Here is a 14,612-nt window from a genome sequence, read left to right on the forward strand (position 1 = left end):
AGCTACTTCGTGTATTTTTAAATTATTGTCAATACAGAAGTAAAAACTTTACTGACAAATATATGAAACTTACAGTGAATTAGTCTTATTTACATTAATTCAGAGGTGATTAGAGTCAATAAACCAGAGCTAAAATCAAGATTCATATTCCTTTCCTGACATACACCAGTACTAGGAAGAGAGGTTTTACTGATCCTTCAGAAGCAAATGGAGAAAACTCAAAGCTCTCAGGCTCTGAGAATGCTCTTTGCATCGTGGTTTTGGAGAAGAAAGGAAGGGCTTTATTAAGGAATGCAGCTGGCCTGGCCTTCACTGGTATTTGAAATTATCTGGACCAAAAGAAATCCAATCCACATAAACAGTTCAGGGAGAAAAAGCTTTTTGGTTTTTAACTTCACATTCTTGCTTTTTGGCAGAAAATGTGCTGTTCACCAGAACTACTCATCCAGAGAGAAAAAATGTTATCCCTCTGTACTTCCCAAAGCATTTGGTAACCTCTCTGCCTTTTGCTTTAGCAGACTTCTGAAAAGAGTTAAACACTGGAAAAAGGGAAAATTAATGAATCAGTGTGTAGGTAACGACAACAGATATTATAATTTATAAGCAAGTATCTACAGTTTTTCCAGGGTTCTCAAGTGCCTGTTTTCTTTTATTCACAGCATTCAGGACTTTCTTTCTTGGCCCAAGCTCTATCTGAATGCTCTGTAGATCTTCATCAGAACATAGCATCAGGGCATCTAAATCAATTTTTTCCCTCATGAAGACTGGAAGAAACTCATCCAGCATCTGTGATGCCAGAAATACCTCAAGGGGTGTATTCTCTGTTTCCTCATCATCCCAAACCACTTCTTCCTCATTCCAAGGGACATCAGCACTGTTTTCAGCATCACCTTCCCTGCGGTTCTCAGTGTTTTCATACTGAAAGAGCTCACTGGCTATTGTATCTCTTATACCTTCTTTCTCAGAAGACACAGTTTCAGGATTTACCTCGGCAGCCAAATTCCTTCCAAACACAATCTTGCCAAGACCTGGCCGCTGAAAAATGGAGAGCTGACTGTCATTATCAGCAAGGTTTTTCTCTCCAAGGTCATTCAGTAATTCATCCTCCTCTTTCTCATCAAACAAATGCATCACACTTTTCCTACCCATATCATCCTCTTGGTCATTCCTTTGTGTTTCCTGCCTTCTTGTGCTGTCAGTTGTCTTTTTTGTCTTGAGTTTCAAGGTATCTTTCAGGTTTTTGGTTAAAGTACTTGTGGCATTTGAAGCAAATAGCCCAGGCAGCTTTACCCTGGAGTGCGTTCCTTTGGAAGAATTCACCGTGCCAACCTTTTCTTTAATATAATTCCTGTTCATTTCCTGCTGGTGTTTCTCCTGGCGCTTCTCACACTCCTTGATTTGTCTCTCCACGTTCCTCTGGGCCTGTGCCTTTTGTTTGGAGACCTTCTTTGGGTTCAGCAGGTTCTGCTGGGTGGCAGCCTTGTCCAGGATCTGCACGCACTCCCTGCGGTCCCTGCTGGCAGCTGCCTCCAGCGGGGTGCGCAGGTCGTTGTCCAGAGCAAAGATGTTGGCACCGAAGTTCACCAGAAAGGAGACGCAGGGGATGTGGCCATTGCAGGCAGCGTGGTGCAGGGGCGTGTTCCCCCAGATGTCACACTTGTCAGGGTCACCCCTGCCAGGGAAAACAGCACACAGTGAGCTGGGTACCCACACTGAGCTCTGACACCAAACGTGTCACTGTGCTCTGCTCTGAGGAGAACAGCCCAGGGACAATGGCTCAGCTTGGCCCCAGCTGCTAGGACAGGGCTGCACCCCCTGCCACAAGCCCTGAATGTGGCTCTGTGTGTGTCATGAGCTCTCATCCTGCCCTGAGTGTGGATCTGTGTCTGTGCCATGAGCTCTCGTTCCTGCCCTGTGAGTGTGCCATGAGCTCTCCTTCCTGACCTGAGAGTTCCACAAGCTCCCAGGGCTGTCTGTGACTGCATCTCCCCGTAAGGGAGCCAGGGCATTTCCTTTGTCATCCCAGGGTCTGGCAACCAAAAGTGGGCTCAGGCTTTGACTTATTCTCACTGGAATTACTGGCAAAATTGTTTCAAGAACATTTCCATGGATTGATTTTTTCCTTTTGCATGTCAAATGGAGGGCAATATTAGAAGGTTTCCTCACTGGCAACAGTGATACACACTTAATGAGTTCCTGCAGTAACTTTTTAGGTAGGTAATAGGTAAATGATCCAGAGTAAAGCCCTGATTACCCATTTGTCTCCTTTGGTATTAGTTTAAGCCCAGATAGATGCCATTGTTTGTCAACTCCTTTGTTCTCTGTAAGCTGCTTTTACTCATGGTGGTTTGAAAGGCAGAAGTTCATTTGAAAATAAAATGCCACATTTTCCAAATGAATTTAAAGCCAGTGAAAAGTATTGCTTGATTTTTAACTCTTGCACTGACTTCACACTGAACTGCTGCCTGCAGACAAGAATCAGCTTGAATATTTAGATACACATTTGACAAGGTCAGCTTTGGCAATGCTCAGAACAGAGTTTGTGTCCTCTTGTGACCAAAAAATGGGGTGGCCACAGAAGCCCAAAATCTTTGTTGACTTCAGAGCCAGGGATCAGATTTGCAAGGAAAAATTCTACTCTTGGGAGTTCAAGCATTTCAATGACTCCGAGCTGTACTGTGGAAGACATGGTACATCCTGTCCCAAAATGTCCTCCAGGCATCATCTCTACCTTTGGGGCTCTGCAGCAAAGCACTGCCAGGTTTGTTGGGGGTCAGATCTGGGCACAGCCTGAGCTGCCCCAGGCAGGGCTGAGCTCAGGGGTCCAGCAGAGCTGGCTTTGCTCAGGCTTGGCCACGAGGAGGTGGCAGCTGAGGATCAGAGTTTCTCCTCTCAGCCATGTGGCAGCCATGTGTTCATATTTCTGCTTTTTGGCTGTGCCTGGGGAGCTGCCTGGCTGTGGCTGGGCGTGCTGGGCTCCTCAGTTCCCACATTTGTGATCTGCCTGGGCACCCTGAGCCGGGGAGGGCCGGGTCATCCATCCCCCTTCAGAACTGGTTGTGGTCTCTGCTCCCCCTGGAACCTGCCAGCCTCTGAGTCTCAAACAATTGACAAACTCCAGGGGCTGCTCCCAGCCCAGGGGGACTTTGCACGAGGTTTGACATCTGCTCTGGCTTCTCATGCTCCCTGCTTGCCCAAGGAGAAGGCTCACACAAAACAAAGTAGATTCTGCTATTTGGTCTTGACTTTATTCATGTACCTGCAAGGCAAGCAGAGAAAATGTCTCCTGATGCCTGGGAAGATAAATTATTTCAAGATGAAAAGCGTTTATTGCTAAATTTCCAAGGGCTAAAGCTTGAGAGTCCTAAAATCTGTAACCACTCTAAAGAAAATTGTCCTGTGCCTCAGAGCCTCTTTCAGGAAACCTCTTCAAGGAAAGGATGAATTTGTTAAAAATAATTAAAATACTTTCTGACAAGAAAACATTAACTGACTGAAGAACAGCTCAAACATCTTCTAAAACTTAGCTTCTTCCCAAAAACACAATGAGAATGCAGCCATACCTCTGACAGACACATCTTCCTGATTGTGTCAAGAAATCTTAGATTAAAATAGAGGTAATCACATATGTTTGAAGATTTTGAGGTGATAGTGTTCCAAAGCTGTCCTCTACCAAGAAAAAGACTTAGAAATACACAAAATAACAAATATACAGAAATTTTGATCATTGTGTTATCTGCTGTGATTTCTTTCAGTTTATGTGGGAGGAGATGTATTTTTCACTCAAACTTTGAAAAAAAATTAAATTCTTCTATTTGTTCCTTATCTAGTTGTTCTGGCTTGCAGGTGTTCAGGGACGAACATTATTGACAGGTATTTCCTGGGAGCTGCCTGAATTGCACAAGTTGAAAAACTTTCAATCTATTTTTGCCTCTCCTGAGGACACAGCAACAACCACGCAGTCCAAAGGTCTTTTTCATTGTGATACCACAGCCACACCTGAGCCCAATGAGCTATAAAGCAAATCTATGAAAAAAAAAAATTTCAACTCAATTTTTAATAAAAGAAAACTCAGATACATCCAAATAGTTATTCAGCTGTTCCCTGCAATCTGTTCACTGTTATGGAAAAGAACATTTTATTAACTCTACCTCTACACAAGAGCAGATTTTCTTTAATTAGATGTTATTACAGAACCACAGCTTAAAAGGTAGGCTCTGAGCAATAGAGTACTGATGGTGGAGAGGTAATTACCACTTCAATAAGACATTCTAACCATGTAAGACATTTAAATGATTCAGACATTTTATTACTAGAAAATAAACCTGTAGAAAACCTTCCTTTCTTTTTTTATTATTTTTTTTTCTTTTTTTTTCTTTTTTTTTATGGTTTACAAAGGTCCTATCACAGCTTCTGAATCAGTATTCTCCATTTTAACCTGATGGTGGTTGTTTAAAAAGCACAGAAATAACCATTTTAGATGTTACTGCCTCAAGGCTGTCTGTTGTGACTCACCTCTGGACAGCATTAAATCTTCACAAGTGCCTACTAACTGCACTTTGGAAGCAAATGGGAGATATCTTTTTGCTGAAATTGTTTCAAATTAGGAATTTCTCTATGAATCTTGTCTCAAGATATCCTCAAAGGCTGTTGGTAACCTTCTCCAGTGAGGAAGGAAAGGTGCCAGGGCCCTGCAGGACCTGATGTGTTCCTGTGGATGCTGATTTGCTTTCACTGACAGACACCTGAAGGGCTCCTCACCCCCTGTCTGAGAAACAACAGAGACCTCCCTGCAGGCTCTGGACCTAAACCACAGCCACTAAGAAACAATTCTTGGCAGTGCCTTAAAGGAATTCCTGTGACTTTCGGCCTTTTGGGCCGGAGGTCATCAGGGCCTTGGAAACACGAGGCAGGAATTGCAGTTTTGAGGCTGGCTGAACTTACCCCCTCCTGCAAATGACTTCCAGAGCTTCCAGGTACCCGTGGTAGGCTGCCAGGAGGGTGGGAGTCATCCCATCCTCATCTGAAGTGTTGAGGTCTTTCTTGGTGGCCTCTTTCAGCAGGTCCACGTTGCCGTCGGCCGCTGCTTTGTGGTACCTGCTCGACATTTTCAGCAGCTCCCAAAGCAGCTCCTGAGCAATATCCAGGCTGCACAGTCACTCTTCCATCACAGGAGAGCTGATTAATGATTACAAGCTGAGACATCCCTGTGAGGAGGGGAATGGGGAGGCAAAGTTCATCCTTGCAGGTTCTTCGTCTGGAGCTGTGGGTGGGGAATGCTTTCATTTCCTGGAAGGTGGCTCTGCCATGTTCAGTTTGTTGCATAATTGACTCCTTAGAGAGGGGATCCAGTCATCTTCTCAGTTTTTTTGCCTGACTGTTCTGTGGGAATTGCAAAAGGACTTCCAAAATAACCTTCTAAAGGCCATGACTGTCAGTGTGACCAGGTCTCACGCCAAGGAATAAAGTATCCCTGAGTTTGATGGGAGGAAAGCAGGAGCAGTTACCTTTCCTGGTGAAGCCATTTGTAATCCATCTTTTACTGGGATGCTGTATTTGAAAACAAGTCACTCCCCTGACAAACCAGGCACTTCCATGGAACCATTTTGTGTATGCAGACTGTAAATGATGCACAGGGTGATGTTTGGATAAAACCCCCAACAGCTCTGCAAGTCACAGCTGGCAAAACCACAGCTGTGTGAGTTACATTTCATCAGGAGATCTTCAGGAAATTGGCAACTATAAAACTCTTCTGACAGGTATTGTAATCTCTGTTTAGACACAGAATTGTGCAGGATTTCCTCAGGATACCACAAGGAATTCCAGAAAAGGAAACATGATGGGTCTGCACCCACTGCCCCAGCTGGGCACTGTGGTCCTTGCCTGGGAATAGATGGTCCATTCCCCATCACAAAGATTTCTTGGTTTAGAATTCACTTCCCCTGAGTTCAGTGGCATTAAGGGCTACCTCTACAACCAGAAACTTATTGAATTAGACTAATTCTAACTTAAAGTTCAAAAGAATTACTAAAAAGAGCAAGCCATATAAAAAGCCAGTTTTCAGACAGCAGCTGAGAAGTTGGTGAGAGGCTACTGCAGCTTCCTGCAGTGCTGTGAGCTCAGGGTTCTCCTGGCCACATTCACAAGAGCTGCCACACAAACATCACTTTTTGCCAAGCTGTTTTCTGTGACTCACTGAATTAACCTGGATCTCAGAGACTCTACCCTCAGCAATTAGCAGTGGAGTTTTGTTGCTTTTTGTGCCCCCATTAGAGAATCACAAACCAGCTCCATGCTCAGAGTTGGTGCAATCCCCAAATGGAATTCTGCCACCTCATTTACATCCCATAATTCTGTCCCTGTGACACACCAGAGACCTCTCAAAATGGGCTTTCTCTCTTCATTATTTTCTCAGACAGGCATTGAAGAGCTCTTCAGGAATGAACTTGTACCAACCTTTTTCTTCCCATGAGGACAAGGAGAGCCAGTGGCAGTTTTGGACCTTTGAATAAAGAGCCCCAGGTCAGGGTAAAGCAAAGCTCTGTCTGTCCCTCATGGTTTGAACCTTTGAATAAAGAGCTCCAGGTCAGGGTAAAGCCAAGCCCTGGCTGTCCCTCGTGTCACCCAGACTGCCCCTGGTGTCCCTGGTGCTGTCCTGCCCTCCCAGAGCAGTCAGGATGGGCTGTGCCTCACCCAGGCCAGTGTCCATACCCACTTTAGAAGAGTTTTACTCTCAGTTTCCCTGCACTGCATTAATACTTTTCTAATAAAAATTTTTATTAGATGCAGTCATTTATTCTGTTTTCTATTTAACCAGGCTCAGCAGACAGCTAAATTTACAGCTACAAGAAAACCTAGCTGTTGCAGAACAAAGATAGGTAATACATGTAAATATATATAAAAGATCAGCTGTTTATTATTGCCTTTGAATTTTATTTCTTTTACTTGGCCTTTTTTCAGGGGTAAAATGATCACCATTCACATACTGCATATATCACCAGTGCCTGGTAGGAGAAAGGAAACATGATACACTCATGAAAAGTGATTTGGTGGCAGAAGGGTCCTTTTAATTTTCAAGATCCTTAGTTTTTACTACAGAAGTACCTTAACTTGCTTTTCTCTTAATTAATGCAGCACACAAAGTGTTGATCTCAGAGTGATGTTTGCCATTAGCATCTGAAAATATTGATTTTAAATTTACCCGGTACAATGCTAAGTGGGAAACTATTGCTGCAAGTTTTAATTAGAGGTGAAGCAAAACCCATGTCAGTTGGGGAGAAGCTGCAGGACTTTGCCAGCTTTATTATTATTTCTGACATAAAAGTGGGCATCACAAAAAAAGAAAGAAAAAAGAAAAGACTAAACAAAATCTTCATCTGTTTCTAAACTCCTGGTACTTGTTCTTTGTTGTCCCATCCAAAAACCTCAACTTGAAATGGAATAAATGATTCAACATCAAATGAGGTAAATTTCTCAGCCTGAATGGAGATTATTCTTTTGAGACTAAAGCTCAAAATTGTGAACTTTTAAAACTCCCTGGATAGTTAGAATGAAGCTTTTCTTTCTGTGTGTGAAAAGAACTTCAGAACCATTCCACTTCCAATTGACATGTCTTACCAGGCCCATGAGAAACTCTGTTGTGATGCTACATGGTGTTGTAAACTAATGAATTACTTAACCAGCAGCTTTGATTTGGTTTTGGATTTCACTGTATATATGGTTATACTCTATTTATTTGAGAACTGTCTCAAATAAAATATTGCCAGTTAAACAAACTATTTAGATTGAAAGGCTGCAGCACCACCAGTTATGTTGCTGAAGATAACTTGGAGCATAAACCTGCACAGTGATGTTGTTGTGCCATCTGTTTTGCATGAGGTGTTTCCCAGCACAACATTTCCTCATTGCAACTTTTAAAAGCACCAAATGTGGTATGGTAAAGGCCATGCAAGGGGAGGCAAGGAAGGCTCTGCTGGCCTAATGAGATCTTTGGAGCTAATGGGCTCAGAGAAGAATGGAATTAGTCACACTGGGTAATCGTGGCTACACAATTCAGAGATGATGACAACATTTAAAGCAAAAAAAAGAGTTTATTTCTTCACTTCTTAGGGAGGGAAAACTTCTGTGCCTCAGGACACGCTGCTGCTGGATGTCCTCTTGAGCAGCCAGTTCCCACACCAGGCTGAGGGTCACCCACGCCAGGCTCAGTGTGACACCAACCTGATGTGACTGCTGCTCTGCTCTGGGTCCAAGGGCATCCCCTGCAGAGCCTGCACACAGCAGGGCTGGGAGCAGTGACATTATCTGTTGTATCACAGAGACTTTTGCAGTTTTTGCTGTGAGTGCTCAAAAGTAGAAGTCCTGACCTGGCATTCAGGCTCTTTGCTTTGTTAAAACATTTTCCTTGGTTTCAGAAATCTCTTCCCCCATGATATCTTCACCAGTGCTTCAAATAGTCCCAAGGAAAGCCCCGTTGAGCTCCTTGGCGTCTCAAATGTTGTTATGCTGGCACAGAAAACCCTATTAAAAAAATAACTACCAAAACAGACATGCATTTTTCCATGAAATATCCAACATGGGAATAAAGGGAATACATTATCAGAGCAAGAAAAGGATGCCTTCAAAATAGAGCAACCCCTGTTAAAGACTCAGTATTACCTTAAGGTCTCCTGTGAGCCCCCCACTCAAGGAGCATCAGGTGCAAGTGCTCTGTTCCCTGGGCAGCAGAGAGGTGGCACCTGTGTGAGCCAGACCCAGGGCCTATAAAACCCTCCCTGAGCAGCCCCAGGCCAAGCTTGTGGTGCCCTGAAGAGATGGGGTCTGAGCAGCAGTGCTGGAGCAACTCAAGGATGTGGTGAGTGCGGTTTGGGGTATGAAGGGAGCTGTGTCCTTTCCTTGCTGCTCTCAAACTTGATTCTCTTTCCTTGTAGGTTGCTGCTCCTGTTTGGATTTTTGCTGTGCTTAGCCCCTTGTGCTGATGGCCTGGGGGTCCAGGATCTCTTGGGTAATGTGCTCTCTCTGGGCTGGCTGTGGTGGGGATGTGGGTTTGGGCTTGCCTGGAGCTGCTTCCCCTCTGCCTTGGCATGGGAGGGCTCTGGAGGCTGCCGGGCTGGGGCTTGCAGGGTGTGTGCCTCCAGGAGGGTCTGCTGGAGCTCATGGTGGCCTTTGCTCTGCAGAGAATGTGACCTGCCATAGGCATGGGATGGAAGTGGAGTTTTCCAGAGAGCTCAGCAACTACTCCTGGCATGTGTGTGTTGTTGGTATGTACTGCTGCTGCCCTGGCCCTTCTGCTGACACCTGCCTGCTGCAGGGCTAACCTTCCCCATCCCTCCTAGATGTGAGAGGTGAGGAGATCCTGTCCTGTGAGCACACTGTGGATTATGAGAGGCTGACACTCAGTGTCCTGTTTGTCAACTGCACCAGCCTGCAGGTAAGGGGGCCTTCATCCTAGGAAGCTGCTGTGATGGAGTTAGAGGTTTAATTTTTTTTCCCTGGACAGGACTGGGTTTAATAGTGTTTCTAATTTTCCTCAAGACTGAGGATACTTACACTTCTGATAATCTGGAACTTTTACAGAAGAACACTTCATGCCAAAAATGAAAAAGAAAACCAAACCCAAAGCTACTGAAATTCTTATTGTTTCAACTATGCATTAAATCCCTCAGCCTGTCATAAATGTTTTGCTCTTCTGTAGAGGACTTGATTTACTTGACAGGTTTTCTTGTAGGGAGATGGACCATGTTCAAGAGTTTCAGAGCACCAATCTATTTAAAATGTATTGACAGACAATTAACACCATATGCTGATCATAGCTGTTGAGGTAGAGTAGTCAGTGGGAGGCCAGAACCAGATGCTTTACTTGTATCTGTTGCTTTTAAGTATTTGAAATACCACAGGACTCTGTTCTGCTGTTTATTAGCTTAGTTTTTTTTTTGGACAGCTGACTCTGGCACTAAATCCTGCTACTCCTTGGAGTTTTCTCCTTGATTTCTGCAGTTATCTTTGTATCTTCTGCTGTCAACCTAACCCTGTGCCCCCCTGCTTTCCTACAGAGCTCATTCTTTTCCTTTGGGCTATTCAAACAAGAAGTCACCTTGTCCTGGTGCAAACACCTAAACCAGCTCTGGAGTTAGAGTTCAGGCTCAATGGCTTTTAGTGCCCTCATGCTGCAGTGAGTACTGCAGCCTCTTTCTAATTTGTGTCTCTTGTCTGTAGCATGGTCAGCACCAGCTCTGGCTGAAGCTGATGGTGAATGACACAATGGGAGAGGAGACCAATATCACCTACAGCACTCACTGTGACAGCATTCCTGCAGATGAAGTCACTGCTCCTGTGTTTGTTGGTGCTACAAACTGCACCAAAGACTTCATGGCAGTAAGTAGAGGGGTGGGGGTGCTCTAGGTCCTGCTCTGAGGCTTCCAAAGCAGGGTGGCTGTCTCCTGGAGTTGTCTGGGATCTGGGGGTAGCTCCAAGGAGCTCTCTTGGCTGCAGGTTCACTTTGGCTTGGCTGCTGGCTCTTTGGAGAGTTGGTTTGCAAAGCATTAATGATGCACCCAGTCTGGCTCCAGCCCTGTTGCAGGGGAAGCTGATGCTGGCAGCTTACTCTGGGAAACTGTAGTGGAGATTTTGGTGTGTGGCTACTGCCTTGCAAGTTCCTGCAGTCTAATTCTCATTGTGTTCCAGGTTACCTTCCCAGGACTCATTTCAAGTCTCAGTGATGAGCATAAGGTATGTTCCTTCCACGCTGTGAAGGGAGCTGGGGGGGAGTACCTGGGGTTTTGGGATAAGCTGAGCCTGATATCTCCAAGTTTGGGCAGGGACCTCTCTGATGGACTTGCATCTCATTGGGAAGCTTAGTTCTGCCCTGTCAATATAGGGTTGAATGTAAAGCCTGGGAGGTGGCAGCCCTGCAGAGAGAAATCTAATGCCTTGATGCTTCTGTGCCTTTTGATTTCCTGCTTTGCAGCTTCCAGCAACTCCAATGCCCTGGAATCTGTCAGTTGATGATGGAACCAGAATACATCAGCTAAGCCTGGGGCAAGCAATGCAGCAAGGCTATAACTTTCTAGTTGATGGCCACAACCTGATCTTTCAGGTGGCCTTTGCTGCCACTGGAGTTGTGTCCTACAAGGTATGTGAATGGAGAATCAGCACTGAGGCGTTACCCAGCCCCTGTTTGGGCAGCACTGTCGCCCTCCTGTAGACCTGTGGAAAGCATTGTCAGGCTGATGCACTGCTGGGAATATCTGACTGGCAGTCTCATGATCAGCAGCTGTTTTTAGAAAGGGTGAGGTGGGAAGAAGCTGCTGCTGTAGACCTGAACCTGATGCAGTGTGTGGCCCTCTGGGGTTGGTCCTGTGATGGATCACAGCTGAGCACTGTCTAATAGAGCTCCATCTTCTTTGTCAGCTCAATGACAAGGTGCTCTACACTGTGGCATTCAAGCTCATGTATGGCCCTCCTGAGCGTAGGCTGACTGTGGAGTCAAGGATGCTTTGTGCTCCAGGTAATGCATGGAAAAAGCCAGAACCTGACCCCACTTTGCTCCAGGGAAAGTGATGTTATATTTATCCAAGATGTTGTTGCAGGTCCAGCAGTCTGTAATGCAACACACATGACTGTTGCCATCCCAGCCTTTCCAGGGATCCTTATGGATGTGGATGTAGAGAATAAGACCATCCCCATGGATCAGCTTCAGGAAAATGGAATCACTTTGGACACACAGAGAGGGATCAGGCTGTATATTAACAAGGGAATCCTAAAGTCCAGGGTGAGTTCTGATCCTTTCATCACAGGTGTTGGTGTGATCACACCTCCTTGGTGTTTTGAGACCCACAGGCACAGTGGCTTTCACCATGACTAAGGATCCGTTGAGCCAGTCATGCCCTGTGGCTGGCTGAGGGCAGGTGTGATTTAAGATGAATGCAAACTGGCTTTGTAATAGATAAGCATCATGCAAGGTAACTTGGGTTTCCTGGAGTCTTTTGGCAAAAACAGATGGAGGTGAAAATATTCCTCTTGGAGGGGGAAGGTATTTGGCATGCCTGGAGCAATGCAAATGAGCTTCCCCTGTGGCCAGAGTGCTCTTCAGGCTTGGCTTATTTGTTAATCAGCTCCAACAGGTGGATGTGTTAAAAAGAGCTCTTGTCACACTCTAAGGGAATTTCTCTTGTCCTTCAGCTACGTGGGGAGAGCTGCTCAGGACTTCAGTACTACATGCCCTCTTTGAAACTGGCTTTTCACTTCCATGGGGAGACAGTGGCAATGGTGATGCAGCCTGAGTGCCCCTGTGAGAAGCACACACCAATAGGTAAGAGACTGACTCCTGCAGCTCCCTCAGCATGGCTCATTGTTGCACTTCGTGTTGGATTAGGTCACCTTACCAACAGCTCCTGGCAGACAGAGCTGTTACTGACTCAATGACAACTTCTGTGATCCTCTGTTACAGCTGCTGTGTGCACCCAGGATGGCTACATGGATTTTGAAATCCTGGCTGAGAGTACCACACCACTGCTGGATTTGGATACACTCAGGCTCAGGGATCCTGTGTGCAGGCCAGCCTACAGGTCACCTCTGAATGACAGGGTTCGGTTCCACGTCCCCCTGAACGGGTGTGGGACCAGGCACTGGGTGAGTGTGGCCAGGGCTGGTGGGGTGGGATTCAGGCATAGGAAATGCCCTCACTAATGCTGTCATTTACCTGCAGTTTGATGGGGAGCAGATTCATTATGAGAATGAGGTGAGGTCATCATGGGCAGACCTTCCCCTGGGCAGGATCTCAAGGGACAGTGAACTCAGGTGTGTCTGGAAGCATCTTTAGCCCATCCAGTACTGTATTACCCACACAACAGTACATGACTTACCTGCTCCTTCCCGTTACAGGTTAACAGTCATCTGCTCCTTCAGCAATGGTGATGCCTCCCTCACTGTAAAAGTAGACAACCTTTCTCCTCCACCTCCTTCAGTGAATCAGGGCTCCCTCTCCTTAGTTCTTCTAAGCTACCCAGGTAAAGCTGGCTCTGGGCTCAGTTGGCTGGGAAGTGTCTGGAGCTTGTGGAGGGGAGGGCGGATGAGTGAACTCTTCCGGTGTATGGACTTCTGTTCTGGGGTGCTTCCTTTCTGCTCATCCATGCTGCTTGAAGCAGATACCCCAAATCTGTGGCCCTTGGACAGAGCTGTTCAAGCAGCTGCTGTTGAAGAGCTTGAGACCCTCTTTGCACCGTGAGTTATTTAACACGAGTGACTTTGTCTCTTGCAGAGGACTCGTACAGGCAGCCCTACCGTGAGGATCAGTATCCCATAGTGAGGTACCTGCGCCAGCCCATCTTCCTGGAAGTTCAGGTCCTGAACCGCAATGACCCCAGCCTGCACCTGGTGCTGGATGACTGCTGGGCAACGGCCTCCCAGGAGCCAGGATCCCTGCCCCAGTGGAATATTGTTGTAGATGGGTGAGTGCCCCACCACAGAAGTGAAAGAACCTTTGGCAGTGGGTGTGAGGAGTCCCGAATTCTCCCCTGCTCCCTCTTTAGTAAGAGAGCCTTAAGTGTGAGGGCCTTCTAAGTGCTGCCCTGGAATGCTGGAATTTGTAGGAAGAAGGCAGCACCTCAGCCTTGAACTTTAATCTGCTGCTTAAAGGAGTCAACACCAACAACCCAAATCTTCTCTACCCTGATGTTCTGACTGGGTTTGCATTTATTGGCAGCTGTGAGTATGACCTAGACAGCTACAGGACTGTGTTCCACCCTGTGGGACGTGGTGTCAGCTATGCCAACTATCGCCAAAGGCTGGAAGTGAAGACGTTTGCTTTTGTTTCTGGTGACAAAGCCCTTTCTGGCCTGGTAGGTGACATTGGACTTGGAACAGTAGTAAGAGCAGCTGCTGTTTCAAAAGGAAGAGGTGTCTCACTCCTCTCATTCTGTCCCAGGTGTACTTCCACTGCAGCGTTCTGATCTGCCACCGTTTTCACCCAGACTCCCCATTGTGCATCCCAAGATGCCCAAGGCCATCCAGAAGCAAGAGAGGTAATGTCTGAGAGGATTTTAGGTTGTACTGATCCAAGATAACCCCCTGCACTGCAGGGTTCACCTGTGCTGTGTTTCTGTTGCAGAAAGTGGGATGGCAGCTATGAACTCTGCTGTGGTGAGCCTGGGAGGCCCTGTCCTCCTTGTGCCAGAAGAGTGGTCTGCAGCCCGAGGTACTGAGCCAGGGGGTGCTGGGGGGTGTTGTTTGGGCTTAGTTTGTGGAGACAGATCCTCACTAACTGCCCTTCCCTTTGATTTGCAGGGAGCACTCTCCTGAGCAAGGAGGCATGGGCTGGCATTGCAGTGATTGCTGTTCTCTCTCTGGCCACAATGCTGTTATTTCTGGCTTTTCTTAAATGCCTAAAGAGAAGAGCGTACATGGTAAATGTGGTACATTAGTGTGCATTTCCAAATAAAATTGGAGTATTCACTTGGTGAATTCTGTCTGTCATGTGTTCTCTCTCCTGCATCTAGTTATGCAAGTCAACACTGTTCATCCTCTGAATGTCCCCTTACTGTACGTTTGTCCTTAACAATTGCTATAATACTTAATTTCCTGAGCATCTTTGTTCTGCAACAGAATGTTGCTAT

General features: G+C 46.1%; 2 protein-coding genes across 2 annotated transcripts; one reads left to right on the plus strand and one right to left on the minus strand.

The window, feature by feature from the left end:
* On the minus strand, nt 1-5,108 carry ANKS4B (ankyrin repeat and sterile alpha motif domain containing 4B). The gene is made up of 2 exons (XM_059484536.1): nt 4,945-5,108; nt 1-1,672 (listed from the first exon to the last, which is right to left on the minus strand). The coding sequence occupies exons 1-2, from the start codon at nt 5,106-5,108 to the stop codon at nt 598-600; spliced, it is 1,239 nt and encodes a 412-aa protein (XP_059340519.1). The 3' UTR covers nt 1-597.
* A 3,692-nt stretch (nt 5,109-8,800) lies between these two features.
* ZP2 (zona pellucida glycoprotein 2) lies at nt 8,801-14,460 on the plus strand. The gene is made up of 18 exons (XM_059484387.1): nt 8,801-8,854; nt 8,931-9,004; nt 9,177-9,260; nt 9,336-9,430; nt 10,216-10,374; nt 10,684-10,728; nt 10,967-11,131; nt 11,410-11,506; nt 11,589-11,770; nt 12,181-12,310; nt 12,449-12,630; nt 12,707-12,798; nt 12,883-13,007; nt 13,259-13,448; nt 13,703-13,838; nt 13,925-14,021; nt 14,108-14,194; nt 14,284-14,460. Exons 1-18 carry the CDS (start codon nt 8,814-8,816, stop codon nt 14,418-14,420), a joined length of 2,118 nt encoding a protein of 705 aa, XP_059340370.1. The 5' UTR covers nt 8,801-8,813; the 3' UTR covers nt 14,421-14,460.
* The last annotated feature ends 152 nt before the right edge of the window (nt 14,461-14,612 follow it).

Source organism: Ammospiza nelsoni, chromosome 17 (assembly GCF_027579445.1).
Source record: "Ammospiza nelsoni isolate bAmmNel1 chromosome 17, bAmmNel1.pri, whole genome shotgun sequence".
Classification (NCBI taxonomy): domain Eukaryota; kingdom Metazoa; phylum Chordata; class Aves; order Passeriformes; family Passerellidae; genus Ammospiza; species Ammospiza nelsoni.

What these genes read in the sequence shown, in the direction of transcription:
- ANKS4B (XM_059484536.1), bottom strand. Translation starts at nt 5,108, where the DNA reads ATGTCGAGCAGGTACCACAAAGCAGCGGCCGACGGCAACGTGGACCTG. An exon ending in GAAGTCATTTGCAGGAGGGG is followed by an intron (nt 1,673 to 4,944) that starts GTAAGTTCAGCC and finishes TTTCCCTGGCAG; the next exon opens with GGGTGACCCTGACAAGTGTG.
- ZP2 (XM_059484387.1), top strand. Translation starts at nt 8,814, where the DNA reads ATGGGGTCTGAGCAGCAGTGCTGGAGCAACTCAAGGATGTG. An exon ending in CTGGCATGTGTGTGTTGTTG is followed by an intron (nt 9,261 to 9,335) that starts GTATGTACTGCT and finishes CATCCCTCCTAG; the next exon opens with ATGTGAGAGGTGAGGAGATC. An exon ending in AAGGATGCTTTGTGCTCCAG is followed by an intron (nt 11,507 to 11,588) that starts GTAATGCATGGA and finishes ATGTTGTTGCAG; the next exon opens with GTCCAGCAGTCTGTAATGCA.